The sequence below is a fragment of the Muntiacus reevesi genome, chromosome 2 (genome assembly GCF_963930625.1).
Source record: "Muntiacus reevesi chromosome 2, mMunRee1.1, whole genome shotgun sequence".
Lineage (NCBI taxonomy): Eukaryota > Metazoa > Chordata > Mammalia > Artiodactyla > Cervidae > Muntiacus > Muntiacus reevesi.
In genome coordinates this window covers 262,246,393-262,265,284 of record NC_089250.1, presented here as the reverse complement: position 1 = coordinate 262,265,284, position 18,892 = coordinate 262,246,393, and the positions used below count along the sequence as shown (strand labels likewise).

Here is an 18,892-nt window from a genome sequence, read left to right as displayed (position 1 = left end):
AGGAGTGAAACAGACACAGAGACACAGAGAGACAGCAGGAGAGACACAAACACAGATATGGACTGTCATCGGGGGATGGAGGAAAGTCCGGCAGCTCTGAAGACGGAGCAGGAGGCAGGGAGAAAACTCAGGGCGTCAGAGATCTGAAGACCCCAGGGCTGTGTCTATCACCCCTATTGTTTCATTTCTCCTGCCTCTCCCATCTGTAGCTCTCACAGAAGGGAGGGCAAAGGAGGTGGGGCTGGAGACATAAAGGCTGAGTGTCTGCAAGCTCTGTAGTGACAGGGACTGTCTGATGCACGAGCACACACACACACACACACACACACACACACGCACACACAGACTCACACACAGACCCATCCCACCACCACCACCACGAAAACACAACACAACTTCACGTGTGAGACACCACATAAATACATAGATCCACATACTTGCAGAGACATATGTGTAAGCACACTCACACTCATGTGCAGAAACACATATGGGCATGTTCACATAAACACAAGCCCTCTTTCATGTGTAAGAATCATGCAAGCATACACACGCAAGAAGGTATGCACAAAAGTATTAAACACAAACCCACGAACACAGCTAAAGCCAGGAGACAACAGGTGCTCCCCATACCCACAAAAGTCAACAGACTCATGGGCTCCTTGTTATGGCTACCGTGGTGTCTCTGCCAGCATTTGGGGGGAGGGGGGCTATAGAGGTATCAGGGGAGCAGGTCAGCTGACTGCGGGAGCAGGAAGTATGTGCTCCTTTTCTTTTGAGTTCACACTCACTGAGGATTCCAGGGAATGGGTGATGTTACATAACTGGGTGTGGAGGCAGGTTTAGTATTAAAGGCTCAGTCAGAAGCCCAGCAGGTTGGGAGAGCGTCGGACTGCAGCCATGGAACTCAGCGTGCTCCTTCTCCTTGCTCTGCTCACAGGACTCTTGGTCCTCCTGGCCAGAGGCCACCCAAAGGCCCATGGCCGCCTCCCACCTGGCCCCCGTCCCCTGCCCTTCCTGGGGAACCTTCTGCAGATGGACAGAAAAGGCCTGCTCAAATCCTTCCTGAGGGTGAGACTCAGGTGGGCGGGTTCTAAGGGTGGATCCTTGCCTCCGTCCTCGGGGACCATTAATCAGGAAATGTGAGGCATCCTTCAAGGCTCAGGGGTGGGCTGTGGGAAGTTCCGGGAGGACGGGATGTGGAGCTGAAGTGTGGTGGATGGCGATCAGGCAGTCAGGGGCGTCCCTTGCTCAGTTGGAAGTGTGTGGGCAGTGTCCCTGGAGAGGGTGGGCGGCCGTGAGGTGGTATCTGGGTGTGAGTCGGAGGTATAGAAATCCCTGCTCCTCTGTGCCCCTCTCCCGAGTCCCTGCCTGCCACAGGAAGTGAGAGAGAAGAGGTGGTGGTACCAGTCAATAGCTTTCTCCTCGGCCAACAAAAGTTGTCAAAGATTGGCCCCAGCCAGAACCAGACAAAGGGGAGGAGGGAGGGGGAACAGAGGAGACCAGGTCCAAAGTTCTTACCAATGGTTAACATTAACGTGCAATGAGTAGCTGACCCTGGAGTGTTTACCAGGCCCTGTATCATGGCTCTCTAGGCATGATTTCATGATGGATGATCTATTTATGTATCAATAATGGAATCCATGTGCTTCCCAGGTGGTGCAGTGGTAAAGAACCTGCCTGTCAGTGGGTTCGAATCCTCAGTCGGGAATTTCCCTTGGAGTAGGAAATGGCAACCCACTCCAGTAGTCTTGCCTGGAAAATTCCATGAACAGAGGAGCCTGGGGGGCTACAGTCCATGGGGCTGCAAGGAGTCAGACATGACTGAGCAACCGAGCACACGCACCATGACATCTGCACCCGCGAGCCCGCTGCCCAGCAGGTCAGGCTCAGGGAACACTCGACAGTAACCCCAGCAGCCCCAGGGCTCTGTCCCCTCCCCCCAGCCCCTGCAGTGACCACACTCCTGGGTCTCGGGCTTGTCATCTGTCTTGTGTGGTTTTGTTTTTTTGAGCTCTGCTGGTCCTTTGTTGTGGTGTGTGAACTTCCTCTAGTTGTGGTGTTCCAGCTTCACTTGTAGCGCATGGGCTCTAAAGCGCGCAGGCTCAGTAGTTGTGACTCGAGAGCTCTCTAGTTGTGGCAGTCTCGTTAACTTCCTCTGTGGCATGTAGGATCTTAGTTCCCTGACCAGGGATCTACCCGTGTCCCCTGCATAAGAAAGTGGGTTTTTTACCACTGAACCACCCTTGATTTTAAGGGATAGTGTTTTGTCACAGATGTGGAGGCCCCGAGTGCGTATTATTTAGTTTTCATCACAAGGGTGGACACTATGGACTTTGGTGGAAATACCTGGACTTAGTTTCTTCACTCAGAATTAAGTGTCTAAGATTTATCTGTATTGTGTAGTGAATTCTTTAGGCCTTGCTTACAACACCTTGTGGGCTAGAAGAGGAGTCGTCCTCACCTTAGAGAAATAGAGAGTGAGGTCAGCCCGGGGAAGGCACTGGGCTGTAGTTACACCCTGGGACTTCAGAGAGGCGATGTGCGAGTCCAGCAGGGAGGCCTTTTCATCTCCTTCATAGAAGGAAGCTGCCTAATAATTTATAATTTTATTTATTGTTATCACATGCACACTCAGTTGTGTCTGACTCTTTGTGACCCCCTGGACTGTAGCCTGGCAGGCAGCTCTGTCCATGGCATTCTCCAGGTAAGAATATTGGTGTGGGTTACCATGTCCTACTCCAGGGTATCTTCCAAACCCAGAGATCGAAACCCCTTCTCCTGGGTCTCCTGACAACTTGGAGATCATTAAATCCTTTGGGAATTTAAGGCATGGTGGATCCCCTCCTCCGTAAATATTGACATACATTTTGCATAAATTTTTGCTAGTTCCAGACCCCCTAAATCTCTACTATAGCTCTTGCAAGGATCCTCTGTGTGTCCGTGATCCTCATCTTTTCCTGTTGTGTCATGCGGCATGATTAATTCCCCAACCAGAGACTGAACTCGTTCCCCCTACCATGGGAGCTTGGAATTCCAACCATTGGACCACCAGGGAATTCCCCATGATCCTCCATTCTCATTGTGTCTTTGGAGAGATAGAGAGAGGTTGAGAGAGATAGAGAGAGGGAGGGAAAGAGAGGTCATAGGTTAGTAGGTGTCATGATTTACTTCCAAATCCTTCTGTAGTCAGATGGATGAGGGTTTGTGTTCCAGATTCAACTCTTACTCATTGAGTGTTAGCTTCTCTTCAGCAAGATGAGGTCGTGATGATAAGAATGCCTGCCTCATAAGAGACTTGGGAGGACTAGATAGTGCCTAGAGCTTGGTATACAGTAAGTGCTCATTAAATGAAGGTTACTTGAACTATTCATTCATTTATTCATTCATTCAATGGCAACTTACCTGGCACCTTGTGTGTGCCAGGAAACAGTCTAGGCATTGATAATGTGGCATTAGGGCACACAAACAGAGAAGGAAATATTAGGTTGGTAAGCACTATGATTAAAATAAAGCAAGGTGATATTTTCAAGAGTGGTGGGAGCCACAAACCAGTGTTCTGTGACATCCTAGAGCAATGGGATGGGGTGGGAGGCCGGAGGGAGGTTCAAGAGGGAGGGGACATAGGTATACCTATCACTGATTCATGTTGACATATGGCAGAAACCAACATAATGCTGTAAAGTCGTTATCCTCTAATTAAAAATAAATAATTTTTTACAAAAGTGACAGGAGATACTTGAAGCTACTTTAGATTGAGTGGTGAAGGAAAGGCTCCATCTTGCCTTGTTGCTGATCAGACACCCTGAAAGATGCCTGTGAATGACATCAATGAGCGACAGGTGTCAGTGGCAGACCTCAGAAGCAGGAGCAAGCTCAGCATGTTTGGGGAACCACAGAGAGCCTGGAGCTGTGTGATCGCAGGGTCTGTGTGAGTGGGTGCAGATGTCAGAGGGGTGATGGGGCAACATCGTGTAGGGCTCTGTCCACCATGGGGAAACTTCAGGTCTCAGCCTCAGGGTAGGAGGAGCGCTGGATGGTTTGAAACAGGTTAGGGATATTAATTAATTTACATTTTAATGAGGTAGCTCTGGTTTCAAGATAGGGTGGGGTGTGTAGTGAAAGTATTGTGTGTAGCACAGGAAAGGAAGTAAGGAGACCAGCAAAGAGGGTTTGCAGAGATCACGGTGAGAGAGTTTTCGATAAGCTTAACCTTCTTATAGTTTTAAGTCCACTTTTTAATCAAGTTTTGAAATTGCGGTATCGTTGATTTACCAAATTTTGCTGATTTCTGCTGTACAGAAAAGTGATTCCCTTGCACATATATACACATTCCTTTTTAAAATGTTCTTTTCCATCATGGTTTATCTCAGGATATTGAATGTAGTTCCCTGTGCTACACAATAGGACTTCATTGTCTATCCTTTCCATGTCTAAAAGCTTACATCTGCTGTGCTCAGCCTCCCACTCCATCCCCATGTCTTCCCCTTTGACAACAACCTGTCTGTTCTCTATTTCTGCCATTCTGTTTCTGTTTCTTAAGTATGTTAATTTGTATCATATTTGTTTCATTTGTGTCACTTTTTAAATTAATTTTTTTACACTGTGTTACCTTAATTAAATTATTATATCTTTGGCCACATTGTGTAGCATGCAGAATCTTCTGACTGTGTCATAATTTAGATTCCACATACAAGTGATATCATATGGTCTTTCTCTTTCCTCTTCTGTAAGTCAACATGTAATTGAAGTTTAACCTTAAGGGTAAAGTACACAAATCCTAAGTGCTTGGTTCAGTGAATTTTTTCAAAGGAACATACTAATGGAGTTGACATACAGATAGGTAACAACTTGGCTCATGCCCAGAAACCTCCTTAAGTCCCCCTTCCAGTCATCACCTCCTATTATTCTGACACCATATTGTCCTGTTATCTGTTTCTGAATTTCATATAAATAGAATTATGACATATGAGCTCTTCTGGGTCTGGTTGCTTTCACTCAACATTACATCTGTGAGTTTCATGCCTGTTGTTGGTTGTAGCAGTGGCTTGTTTTTTTACCATGGCTGCATATTAGCCCACATTATGAATTCATCACTAGCTGCTTATTCCCTAAGTTGCAGAGCATTTTATTACAAGGCAGCCATGAATCTCCTCCTTTTTTGTTTTGCTGAGCACATGTATGCACTTTAGTTGAGTGTGTTTCTGGGAATGAAGTGGCTGAGCTGCTCAGTGTACATGCCTCCAACTTCAGTAAATACTTCTGAGCTGTTGCCCCAGTGGCAAAACTTGATGTTATGATTTTTCAAATTTCATGATAATCCCCAGAAAGCTATTGCTTTACCTTCATGACTCCCAAGTGGGTGGGTGGTTCTCTGGGGAAATTGCCAGGAGGCAGATGGGGGTTGAAGGTGGGTCACAAGAAGGATGATTTTTTAAAAAATATTTTATTTATTTATTTTTCCTGTGCTAAGTCTTAGCTGCTCTTCACTGTGGCATGCAAATGCTTAGTTGTGGCATGTGGAATCCAGTTCCGTGAGCAGGGGTTGAACATGGGCCCCTGCATTGGGAGCTCAGAGTCTTAGCCAGTGGACCACCAAGGAAGTTCCAAGAAGGATGATTCTTTGGATGAGATGCCAGTGAGATCTCACAAGACTCAACTAATATCACTTGGGCTGGAGTGAAACTATTAATAGGAATATTCAACCACCTGTGATTCTTAGGGGGCTTTCCAGGTGGGGCTAGTGAAAAAGAACCCACCTGCCAATGCAGGAGATGTCAGAGAGGTTGGTTCGACCCCTGGGTCAGAAAGATCCCCTGGAGGAGAGCATGGCAACCCACACCAATACTCTTGCCTGGAGAATCCTATGCATACAGGAGCCTGGGGGACTATGGTCCACAGGATCATAAAGAGTTGGACACGACTGAAGTGACTTAGCACACACACATGCTGCTTAAGACACCAACCAAGCCAACCAGTGTGGAATGGGCTGAGTCACGGGTTAGTCTTATAGTTGTTGGGTTCTGGGAAGCAAAAAGGCAGACTGGAGTGTAAGGTCTTCGGTCAGTGGCTAGTTATCAATCTTTTTGTAAGTGTTTAGTTACCAATCTATATGTAAGTGTTTAATTACCAATCTATATGTAAGTGTTTTAGGGCTTCCCTGGTGGCTAAGATGGTAAAGAGTTTGCTTGCAATCCAGGAGATCCAGGTTCGATCCCTGGTTTGGGAAGGTCCCCTGGAGAAGGGGATGGCAACCCACTCCAGTATTCTTGCTTGGAGATTTCCTTGGAAAGAGAAGTCTGGAGGGCTACAGTCTATGGGGTTGCAAAGAGTCAGACACAACTGAGTGACTAACACACACACAAGTGTTTTCCTGGTTTAAAAATGGAGATGGGGACAGTGGTGCATGCTGACTAACAGCAGCCCTGGCTGTGGGTGTGCTTGGCAGTTCCAACAGAAATATGGGGATGTCTTCACGGTGTACCTGGGACCAAGGCCAGTGGTCATCATATGTGGGACAGAGGCCATTCAAGAGGCCCTGGTGGACCAGGCGGAGGCCTTCTCTGGCCGAGCGAAGATCGCTGTTGTTGATCCAGTTTTCCAGGGATACGGTAAGGGCCTCAGGCCCACCGGGAGGGGACAGGGGATGAGGATGGGGATGGGGGAGGGTGAGTCTGAAAAGGGAAGATAAGGGGTGGAGTGGGACCCGGAGACTCCTTGAAAATTCCTCTGCAACCCAAGCCTCTCCTAAACCCTAGGTGTCATCTTTGCCAATGGGGAACGTTGGAAGGCGATTCGGCGATTCTCTCTGGCCACCATGAGGGACTTTGGGATGGGAAAGCGGAGCGTGGAGGAGCGGATTCAGGAGGAGGCTCAGTGTCTGGTGGAGGAGCTGCGGAAATCCCAGGGTGAGCCCTGGGGTGGGTGTGGGCAGGAGAGGAACCCGGGGAAGCTGTGTGAGCACAGTAGCCCAAAGACAGAGGGTGTAGGTGGGCAGAGAGAGAGAGAGATGTAGAGACAGAGAGGAGACAGAGCTTGGGAGGCCAGCAGAGGAGCAGGGACCAGGAGAGGGGCAAAGAGATGGGGCAAAGGAGGGTAGGTGAGAAATGCAGGGTACAGAAGAGATACAGCAGTGGAGTGTCAAGAGGAACGCAAAGACGACTCAGGCAGTAAATAGCACGTTTCTTGCCTGTGTTCAAGGGAACCGGTTTGTGGTTTGATTGTATCTGTCAAGGGCCAAAATGTGACTTCAATAAAAAGAAAGTAAAGAGAAAAAAAGAGAAAACAGACATTTCAAAAAAAGACAAACTGTGTTTTCCTTTCTTTGGGTGAACCACTGGCAGTGAGCAGGGGGGCAGTCGGGGTTTTCTGCTCTTAGAAAGTCAGGTGGGCACTTCTGGGGGCTTTAGGATTCCTCAGAAACGTCCTGAGACATAGGGGTGACAAGATGCTTTCTTAAGAGATTTTGAGACATAAATGAAAAGTCTGGGAGGAAGAGGCCAATGGCTCCATGGGGAGCTAGAGAGGTATAAGGATGGAAGGACTCAGAAGAAAGACAAGTTGAGACAGTGATTCAGATGGAGACACAGAGAGGAATAAAGGGACAGAGATGAAGGGATCGAGGCAAAAAGAGAAGAGACTCAGAGAGATAGGAAGGAACAATGGCTGGGAGAAACTGAGGCATGAAGTTTGGAGAGAGACAGAGAGGCTCAGGAAAGGGTGTGCAAGGGAAAAAGAGACAGTGGACAGGAGAGACCCAGGGAGAGGCCGCACTGACCTACACTCCTGGGTGCACAGTCCGCCCTCCCTCCGTCTGGGGTGAGCTTGGCACATCCAGACACCAACCATTAAGCGCAGAGCAGTTCACAGAGGACCAGAGAGCTCTAGGGGTGGATGAAAAATATGGGAGTGAGGGGGAAGGGCGGATAGGTAAGGGACCAGGAGAACAGAGCTTTGTCAATGGCACCTGCAATTGATTGAGCATGTGGTCTGCACCTTCTTCACAGGACTGACATGAGAATTTGATAAAATAATATGTGAAGTGCTTAGAATAGGGCCTGCACAACTTCTAGGTTAGTGAGTGTTGGCTGTTATGAAGCTGTTTTTGGGTTTTTTTTTTATTGTGACTGAGTGATAGAGGAGAGTCACACAGAGACAGCTCCCACGGCCCTTGAGTCTTTGTCCTGCAACCCACCCCTTTCCCTCTAGGAGCCCTCCAGGATCCCGTCTTCTACTTCCACTCCATCACTGCCAACATCATCTGCTCCATAGTCTTTGGAAAACGCTTTGACTACAAAGATCCTGAGTTCCTGAGGCTGCTGGACCTGATCTTCCAAACTTTCCTGCTTGTCAGCTCCCTGTCCAGCCAGGTCCGGGAGGGCAGAGCTTGGGTGGATATCAGGCAGGGGAAAGGAGTGATTTGCTTTTGGGAACCAGAATTGCAGCTTCCAGTCAGAAGAAGGGCAAAGACAACAGAGAGAGAGAAAGGGACACAGTGGCCTGGGGAAAGGGAGAGATGATGAGACAAGGACTGAGAGAGTAAGAAGAAGAAAGGGGAGTGATGGAGGAGAGAGACCCAGGAAGAGGACTCAAAGACACACACATGAACCTGCTCCTCTCTTAAAGCAAAAAGATAAAGTGTGTCTTTCTCAATTAACCTAGAAATACCCCTATTGCAAAAAGTGAAAGTGTTGGTCCCTCAGTGATGTCTGACTCTGTGATCCCAGGGACTGTAGCCCGCCAGGCTCCTCCTATGTCCATACAGTTCTCCAGGCAGGAATGCTGGAAGAGGTTGCCATTTCCTCCTCCAGAGGATCTTCCCAACCCAGGCATTGCAGACAGATTCTTTACCTTCTGAGACACCAGGGAAACCCCACCCCTATAGTATGTTAAGCTAAAAAGTGAAACTTCAGAAAAGTCTGCCTGGCTGTTGTTCTCATCCAAGCGTGAAGGTCAGAGTCACTGGAATGAATATCACAAATCTAAATTCCCTTGACCTCCTAGTGGAGAGTCAGGCCTGGAAAATCAGCAAGGAGGTTCGGATGAGTATTTGCCCAAGTCCAACACGGGGTTTCAATTTTCTTCTCTCACAGAGAACCACAGAGAGGGGAAAAGTCTGGAAGGAGTTCTGCCAAACAGTTAACCATGTTATCCCTTGAAGGACAGGTGAAGGAGGAATTGCACATCATAGTTTATACTATGCTGCATTTTTTGCAATTGTTGGCAACAAGTTAGAAGTTACATTTCTCATTAGGCAAAGCCATAGACATATGCTCCCAGACTGTCAGCAGCTTCATTTTGTGTAGGCATCATATTATCAATGCCTGACACAGCAAGAATGATGCAAAAGGAAAGAGGCAGAGAGGTTTGAGTAGAAGAGATAAACTGACAGGTCAGGCAGGGGCAGGGCAGAGGGTAGATCAGCAGGAGACCCATGGAGATGAGCAGAGGTGGAAGAAGAGAGAGACAGGTGGGCCAGAGACTAACAATAAGACACAAGGAGAGGGGGAAAGATGCAGAAAGAGAAAATGTGATCTCTTACACAAAGGAGACACAGAAGCAGTGAGTGAGGGGCTCAGATACAGAGTGAGAGCCGGAGGGAGACAGAGGCTGCTAGGTGGAGAGAGAGAGCCGGAGGGAGACAGAGCCTGAGAGGTGGAGAGAGAGTCAGAGACAGGGAGACCAAGACACCCCAGAGAGGCAGAGAGAGATGGAGAGAGAGACAGGGAAACAGAGATTCCCCTGTGAGGGTACTGGGCAGAAGGGCTGTCCCTCCCTGTGACCCACTAGCTCAACCCTGCAAGGGCCTCACAGTCCCTTCTCTCCTGCAGCTATTCGAGCTCTACCCCAGCTTCCTGAAGTACTTTCCTGGCTCACACAGGCAAATCTACAAAAACCTGCAGGAAATCAACGTCTTCATTGGCCGCAGTGTGGAGAAGCACCGTGAGACCCTCGACCCCAATGCCCCCCGGGATTTCATTGACTGCTACCTGCTCCGCATGGAAAAAGTGGGATTTGGAAGAGGCAATGGGGTGGAGTGGAGGAGACCAAAAGATGTAGAGTGAAACGGGTGGGGAAAGGAGTAGAGCAGTGGGCGGAAGGGAGAGGGGAGGGGAGATGTGGAAGGGAGCAGGGGGAGAGAGTAAAGAGGGGGGAGTTGCTGGGGAGGAGACAGAGGTATGGGAAATACAGGACAAGGGGGAAAATGCAGCAGCTGGTGAAAACAGTTTCATAGGCAGAGAGACTGGGAGAGGGAGGCGGACAACACACCAACGACATGGAAGATGATTGAAACAGTGCAAGACAGAGCAAAGGGAGATTGAGACCGAGATAAAGAGACGGAGGGACACACAGAGCATAGAGGAAAGGGGAAAGGGCCAGAAACAGGCGGAGGGACCCGGAGAGAAGTGGCGTGGGCAGCAGGCCCCCGGCCTCCCCTGATGTGAACCCCACCCGTCTGGATTCAGGATAAGTCCGACCCCCAAAGCCAGTTCGATCATCGGAACCTCATCATGTCTGTTCTGTCGCTCTTCTTTGCTGGCACGGAGACAACCAGCACCACGCTCCGTTACGGGTTCCTGCTCATGCTCAAGTACCCGCACATTGCAGGTGGGCAGGCTGGGGACGGAACTGGGAGGGGCTTCTGACCCCTCTGCAGGTCCAGAAATGGGGCTAGAGGTCTTTGGTGAACGAGAAAGGCAGCATTCCCCTCTTACCCCAGGAGCCTTAGGTTGTTTTTGCTATTCTGTTTCCCTTGGCCCCTGACCAGGCATGGCTTTGCACCCCATGCTGTGGCAGTGAGCAGCCTTAACCACTGAACAACCAGGGAAGTCCTCTGAGCAATGCAGGTTTTAAATGATCTACCCAACTAAACCAGGCCTGTTGGTGGATGGATTAATGAAGAATCTGTCAATCTGGGGAGTTCCCTGCAGGTCCAGTGCTTAAGAGTCCGTACTTTCACTACCATGGCCCTAGCCTCAACCCCTGGTCAGGAAAATAAGATATGGCAAGTAGCACAGTGTGGCCAAAAAAATCACAAAATCTGTCAATCTGTTTTCCCACTGTTTCTTCTATCACTTAAAGATTGACCCAGTCATTTACCCATCTGTCCTTTCAACTCATCAGTCAACCTGTGCACTCAGATTCTTTCATCTGTGATTCATCTAGGATATATGCATACATGCTTTATTAGGAGAAACTGATTCATCTATTGATCATTTGAAACAGTGATTCATTGAATGAAGTGTTTGTCACTGATTCATCTGTTTCTTCATTTATTCATGCATCCATCTGTTTTTCTAAAACTAGGTTACATAACTTAATCCTTCCATTGCTTGTTTTTCACTTCATCCTTCATCTATCTATGTTTTCATTTATTTATTTCATAATGCACTCATTTATTCAGCCTTGATTTATAATTCTATCATTCAATCCATCCAACCACCCACTGATTCCTCTCTTTACCTGTTCTTTTAAATGCATTCATTCACATGTTCTTCCAGAAGTTTAGCCATCCAACCATTCATATGAGTTATTGGTTCGTAAAGTTCATTTATTTGCCTATGGATCATTTAGTAATAAATTACTCTTTGATAAGTTAAGAATACATCCATTCATTAGCATTCTTCCATTTACTAGTCTTTCCACTCATGAATTGGAGAAGGAAATGACAACCCACTGCAGTATTCTTGCCTGGAGAATCCTGTGGACAGAGGAGCCTGGTGGGCTCCTCTGAGTGGGAAACGACTGAAGCGACTTAGCATGCATGCATACATTGGAGAAGGAAATGGCAACCCACTGCAGTATTCTTGCCTGGAGAATCTCAGGGACAGAGGAGCCTGGAGGGCTGTCGTCTATCTGGTTGCACAGAGTCGGGCACGACTGAAGCGACTTAGCAGCAACAGCAGCAGCAGCCACTCATGAATTGATCAACTAATTGATCAGATGATTGATGTGCTCATTTATTTACCCAGTTGTTCATGGGTTAATCCACTGATGTGTTTTACAATTATGTTCCTGAGGACCTAGCACAATGCCTCATCTATAATATACACACAATAAATATTAGTTCATTTTCTACGCATCTTAGAGGAGGAACGTTGATAGGTACATAGCGTTGAGTTCTTAGTCTGAAATTCTGAGCAAAACTGAGGTTCACATGTGTGTGTGTGTGTTTGCTTATGTATGTTGGGAGAGAATCCATAATGTTCATTAGATATTAAAGAGTGAAAATTCTTGTAGTTTTCCCATTTCTCCTCCCACTCCAAGCTGGTTACTCAGAGGACTGTCAATGATCTAACCATTTCCTATGGGTTTTCTGGGCTTATTGGCTTGGAAATGAATGGATCAATGTTCATAGAACATTGAACTGTGTTCCAACATAGAAAGCAGTGTTTCAGGTGAAATGTTTCTATAACTGAGGTTCACTGGTCCCATGCTTCTGTGCAGAGAAAATCCACAAGGAGATCGAGCAGGTGATTGGCTCACATCGCCCTCCAGCCCTGGATGACAGAGCCCAAATGCCATACACAGACGCAGTCATCCATGAGATTCAGAGATTTTCGGACCTCATCCCCATGGGTGTGCCCCACATGGTCACTAAAGACACTCATTTCCGAGGGTACATCCTCCCCAAGGTACAGCACCTCACTGGGCTGCCATATCTCCCTCATGTGGTTCTCCTGGGTTCCCTTTCATCTCCCAGCCTTGACCTCTTCTTGGTTTTATCACTCACCCTTGGCTCATGATGTGTAGGGGTGGGTTGGGGGAGGAAATGGAGATATCTTTCAATCTTGTGACCCTCCCTCAGGGCACAGAAGTTTATCCCATCCTGAGTTCTGCTCTCCACGACTCGCATTACTTTGAGAAACCAGATGACTTCAACCCTAACCACTTTCTGGATGCGAAAGGGATGGTGAAGAAAAATGACGCTTTTATGCCCTTCTCCATAGGTAAGCTGGGCCCGCATTCCAGAGTGCAGGTGCCATGACCTCTTGAGGACAATCAAAGACAGGTCTTTGTTCATTGAGCAGTTTATCTGTGCCAGTTGCCTTACCTGTATTAACTCATCTCAACTTCACACCAACCCTAGAGGGGGCTTGAGAACCAAGATCACATCCCAAAGGCACAACTCTGTAAGGGCAACAATTATACCTCTCTACACACAGGTATCAAATCTGTTGAGCACCACTATAAGCCAAACATTTTATCAGAGGTTGAAGATAACCCATCAGACAAGTCACAAAGAGACACAGTTCCTACCCCAGGAAGTTTACAGTCCAACAAGAGAGATGAGCATGCGTTATATGGTTACAGAAAAATCTATAAATGAATAAATGTTGCAGTGGGCTTAGAACTCCCTGGCTAATGTAAGTGCTCAGAGGCCAACTCTTCTTCATGTAACGAATCATAGTTATGATAAGTACTCTAATGGGGGCTTTGGGAACATCAAATAGGAAATACTGACTACTCCTGGCGGGTCTGTGAGGAAAAGCTTACCCTAAACAGTCTTCTAAGCTATGACCTCATGGGATGTATCAACCAGTCACTGGAAGGCATGTTCCCTCAGAGGGAGGAGCAAGGGCAGAGCCTGAAGGTGAAGATGGCATGGCTCATCTGAGAAAGAACTCAGGAAGACTGGAGCGTGGGTTACAGAAGAGAAGGGTGAAGAAGAAGATAAGTGAAGAGGAACAAATGAGCCACTTGATGAGGGTGAAAGAACATCCAAAACATGAAGATCATGGCATCTGGTCCCATCACTTCATGGCAAATAGTTGCGGAGAAAGGGGAAACTCGTAGATTTCATTTTCTTGGGCTCCAAATCACTGCGGATGATGATTGCAGACAGGAATTGAAAAGATGCTTGCTCCTTGGAAGAAAAGCCATGACAAAGCTGGACGGGGTATTAAAAAGCAGAGACCTTTGCCAGCAAAGGTCCATATAGTCAAAGCCATGGTTTCTCATTAGTCATGTGTGGATTTGAGAGATGGACCATAAAGAAGGCTGAACACTGAAGAAGGGATGCTTTTCAATTGTGGTGCTAGAGAAGACTCTTGAGAGTCCCTTGGATGGCAAGTCGATCAAACCAGGCAATCCTAAAGGAAATCAACCCTAAATATTCATATGAGGGCTGATGCTAAAGCCGAAGCTCCAATACTTTGGCCACCTGATGTGAAGAGTTGACTCATTTGAAAAGATCCCGATGTTGGGAAAGACTGAGGGCAGGAGGTGAAGAGGGCGACAGAGGATGACATGGTTGGATAGTATCACTGAGTCAATGGACATGAGTTTGAGCAAACTCTCAGTGATGGTAAAGGATGGGGAAGCCTGGTGTGCTGCAGTCTGTGGGGTCGCAAAGAGCTGGACACAACTTAGCAAGTGAACAACAAGGGTGATGAGCTCAGCTGGGTGGGGCTTTGAAACCTGGGAGGAGTCTGAATTTGTTCTGCTGGGACTAGGGAGCCAGGGAGGGTCTTGACCTGCTTTGATTTCACTCTGTCGCTATTGTCTTCTCCTTGACCCCAACCAGAGGAAATCCCAATGCCCAGGTTCTCCTCCTTGGGGAGGAAGGTGGACTTCAGCATCAAGTTCCTAGTTTTGAATCGCACCAGTGATTTCAGTGACTCAGGGCCTCTAGCTGTGCCCAGTGCAATGGCTTCCTCTCTCCTTTCTTTCTAAACCTTTGGCTGCCCTGGGTGCTGTGTTGCAGGGGCTCTAGGGCATGTGGACTCAGTAGTTGCTGCACAGGCTCAGTTGTGGTATGTGGGAATCTCACTAATGGTTCCCTGACCAGGAATCCAACTAGTCACCCTGCATTGGGAGCTTGGAGTCTTATCCACTGGACCAGCAGGGATGTCCCCTCCCTCCTTAGTTCTTCTTCAGGGAGAGCCAGGGGACCTGTGATGTCTGGGTGGTGGGTGAGCGTCAGTTTCTCCATTAAACAGTCTTGTCCGAAGTTTTAAGAGAGGCAGAGATGTGGTAAAGTAAAAAAGAGACAGACATACAGATAAGGAGAGAGTGAGTGAGAAACACAGAGAGAGAGACAGACAGAAAGACAGGAGAGATAATGGTAGAAAGAGACTTAGTGAATGAGATAATAGAGGGAGGTGGAGAAAGAAGAGGCTGAGAAAGAGGAAGACAGAGAGGAAAAGAGAGAGTGACAGAAGCAGAGAGGAAGAAACACTGAAGGAGAGGAAAGGAGAGATGGTGCAGGGAGACTGAAGAAACGCAAGCGCACTGCAGGGAGAATCAGACTCAAATAGACAGAGAAAGGGACTTACATACAATTCAAGAAGGTGGAACAGGGAAGAGACAAAGAGCAAAGATACAGTGCTTGGCAGAAGGTGTAGACAGAGGAAAAGACTGAAGCCGACAGCCATGAGCAGAGAGAAAGAGCCAGAGGGTGTCCCGCTGCAGAGCCCGAAGGATGGGAAGGACTGGGTTGGAGGGAGCAGGAGTCAGAATATTCTTGGAAGAGCCCAGTTGCAGATTCAGTAACAGGAGAAGAATCAGCTGGGAGCGCCACTCTGAGTACTGCTGGGCTCCTGTGTCCTAACTTCTAAATGAGCCTAGAAGTTGTAGACATTCTCCAGTTATGTCCAATGGGCATGAAGTCTCACCACTTGGAAGACTTGAGGGGGAATTCCTTGGCCATCCAGGGGTTGACTCTGGGCTTCCACAGCAGGGACTAATGGTTCGATCATTGGTCAGGGAACTGAGGTTCCCAAAGGCCACTAGGTGCAGGCAAAAAGAAATCAAATCAAACTAACTTTTTTTTTTTTTTAAAGGGAGAGACTGTCAGGGTCTCAGCCTTTTTTCTGGCTCCTTCCATTCTCACTTCACTCCAGGTTCATGTGTTAGAACTGTGGTGGGGGGATCCACCTGCCTCTGAGAATCTCATGGAATCTGTCCACTCAGATCCCATGACCATCAGTCCTACACACAATGTTACATATGTTTGTTATTTTTTTATTCAGAACTCCTGGAGCCCATGACTCTCAGGCTGAGATAAGAAGAAAACACACAGACATGTAAATATACCTAGGGCCAGGCAGACACCTGGTATACAAACGCCCCACCATACACACCCAGAGACCAACACAAGGTAGTCCCTACATTTGCCTTTAGTAACAGTTCTTCCTAAAGGAAATCAGTCCTGAATATTCATTGGAAGGACTGATGCTGAAGCTGAAGCTCCAATACTTTGGCCTCCTGATGAGATGAACTGGCTCACATGAAAGACCCTGATGCTAGGAAAGATTGAATGCGGGAGGAGAAGGGGACAACAGAGGATGAGGTGGTTGGATGGCATCACCATCTCTATGGACATGAGTTTGAATAAGCTCTAGGAGTTGGTGATGGACAGGGAGGCCTGGAGTCCTGCAGTCCATGGGGTCTCAAAGAGTCCGACACGACTGAGTGACTGACCTGAACTGAACTGGTCAGGTCTTTTAAAAATTTTAGAAAACACTAACATTTTTATCTTCAAAAGAGCCCTACTAGATAGGTACCATTCTTCCCATATTAGGTATGACAGACATGAAAAATATAAAGTCAGAAATATGCACTGGTCTGTATGTGCAGCAGATGCATACACATACACACACACACACACACACACACACACACACACAATCAAGCATTGTCCATTCTCTGGGGCCACGGAACTCTCTGGAAATTGAACAGAAGCTTACAAACTCTGTCTCAGAAACATGAGCAAGGTACATCCGCCACACAATTGGCACTTACTTTCAGAGAGTTTCGAAAGCCTCTAAGAGTCTCCTGTGGCTACAGGTTAAAGGCTAATCCCACACAACTTTATTGCAATGAACACAGGTGTCTGGGCTTTGGGGTGTGAGCAGGCAAAATGTGTGCATCTGCTCCCAGTGCACACTGTGATCCGAGATTCTGTGCCTCGTGTCCACCTTGTGAACCTCTGTTCTGTCCCCACAGGGAAGCGCATCTGTCTTGGCGAAGGCATCGCCCGCACCGAATTATTCCTCTTCTTCACCACCATCCTTCAGAACTTCTCCGTGGCCACCCCCATAGCCCCTGAGGACATTAACCTTACTCCCCAGGAGAGTGGGGTGGGCAGAGTGCCCCCCAGCTACCAGATCCAGTTCCTGCCCCGCCAAAGATGCTGAGGGAAGCCAATCAAGGATACCAGTGTCATGTGTGTCCCCACCTCTGCAGAGAATGGCCCCCGAACTCTCTCCCTGTCTTCCTGCCTCTGAAAAGGCTGTGCTGTGAGCCAGCATCCCTCCCCTCCATGGATACCACCTCCTTGGGAAAGTCCCATCTCCATCTCACCTCTTCTGCCCTTCGGCAGCTCTTCTAAACTCAAGGAGGTGTTTCCTTCCACCAATTAATAGAATTCCACGAGTGATGTGTACATATATACATAAACATGTATATGTATGTGTGTATATATATCTTTGGCTAAATAAATGAAGCAAAGAATGAAAGCTTGCCTCAGTATCTCTCAGCAGTTCTGCCTTCGGGGCCAGAGCTTACCCAAGTGAATATTCCCCTCTTGAGAATAACCACAGCCTGCCTTTCTCCACACCTTGGATTCCATGATCTGTGCATTCCTGAGCTCACTCTAGTCACCTCCCCACACCCTAACGCCCCACCCCCCACCCCCCTGCACAGGAGAGCAGGTTCACTGAGCATGGACTGAATGGACTGCCATAGCCCTGATCCCTCTGGGCTATCAGGTTTGGTCACATGTCTGTCATCCCTTGATGACACAGCTAGGCATATCTTGGCTCCTGGTGTGTCTCCAGTATCCAACCAAGAGGTGAACACACATACAGGCTTATTTATGTTGGCAGACATTAGAACTGAAAGAGGGGACTGTGGAGGAAGGGCTGTGCGATTGGGGTTGGGGTGGCTTCAGCAGGTACCTTGACCCCCAAATTGTCCACATGCTGCAGGTTTTCAGCCAGCAGCCCTAGGAAGTCTTCATCCTTGTAGTCAAAACAATGGTCAAAGATCATGGCACAGATGATGTTGGAGACCAACCAGCAAATCAGGAAGTGGGGTGGAAGGATGTATCTGTGCCAAGGTCAAGAGATGCAAGGTGTTCTCTCAGTCACTCTCCACTTGGCAGCCAGAGCACGGTCCCTTCCAAGCACACATCTTACCATCTCACTCTCTTGCTCAAAGCCATTCCATGACTCCCAGGTCCTTCCTCAGAAATTTGTTATTGTTGTTCAGTCGCTCAGTCGTGTCTGACTCCTTGCGACCCCATGGACTAAAGCATGCCAGGCTTCCCTGTCCTTCACTGTCTCCTGCAGTTGGCTCACATTCATGTCCATTGAGTGATGAGAACCAACAGGGGTCTTATGCACGACTGTCCATCTCAGGGTCACTCGCCATGGACCCAGCCTGCAAAGTCCTGTGTAGTATCTCCCCACCTTGTGTCAGGGACCTCTGTGTCCTAATCTGTACACCCTGAGAATATGTTAAAATATCTTTCATGGCATAGGGGGTTTTCCATATGGGATGAAGTTAAGGATCTTGAGGTGGGGAGATTAACCTGGATTATCTGGATGGACCCAATGTAACAGTAAGAGTTTTTATAAGAGGGAGGCAGAGCGAATTCCCCGGTGGTCCAGTGGTTATGACTCCATGCTTCCACTACAGGAGGCACAGGTTCTATCCCTGGTTGGGGAACTAAGATCCTGCAAGCCGTGTGGTGTGTCCCCCTGGAGAAAAAGAGGAGCAAGACAGAAGATCAGACATAGAGAAGATTTAAGGGAGGGAGGAGCCAAGATGGCGGAGGAATAGGACGTGGAGACCACTTTCTCTCCTACAAATTCATCAAAAAAATAACTGAACGCAGAGCAAACTTCACAAAACAACTTCTGATCGCTAGCTGAGGTCATCAGGCGCC

At 47.9% G+C, this 18,892-nt stretch overlaps 1 protein-coding gene across 1 annotated transcript; it reads left to right on the top strand.

Moving 5' to 3' along the window:
- The first annotated feature begins 844 nt into the window (after nt 1-844).
- On the top strand, nt 845-17,443 carry LOC136161356 (cytochrome P450 2B4-like). Its single transcript, XM_065926160.1, has 9 exons — nt 845-1,068; nt 6,446-6,608; nt 6,756-6,905; nt 8,206-8,366; nt 9,828-10,004; nt 10,464-10,605; nt 12,445-12,632; nt 12,806-12,947; nt 16,948-17,443. Exons 1-9 carry the CDS (start codon nt 898-900, stop codon nt 17,136-17,138), a joined length of 1,485 nt encoding a protein of 494 aa, XP_065782232.1. The 5' UTR covers nt 845-897; the 3' UTR covers nt 17,139-17,443.
- Nucleotides 17,444-18,892: the final 1,449 nt, after the last annotated feature.

Excerpts from the sequence above, each read along its gene's own strand:
- LOC136161356 (XM_065926160.1), top strand. The coding sequence starts at position 898 with ATGGAACTCAGCGTGCTCCTTCTCCTTGCTCTGCTCACAGGACTCTTG. Across the intron at positions 8,367-9,827 it reads TCAGCTCCCTGTCCAGCCAG|CTATTCGAGCTCTACCCCAG; the intron begins GTCCGGGAGGGC and ends TCTCTCCTGCAG. Across the intron at positions 10,606-12,444 it reads CAAGTACCCGCACATTGCAG|AGAAAATCCACAAGGAGATC; the intron begins GTGGGCAGGCTG and ends GCTTCTGTGCAG.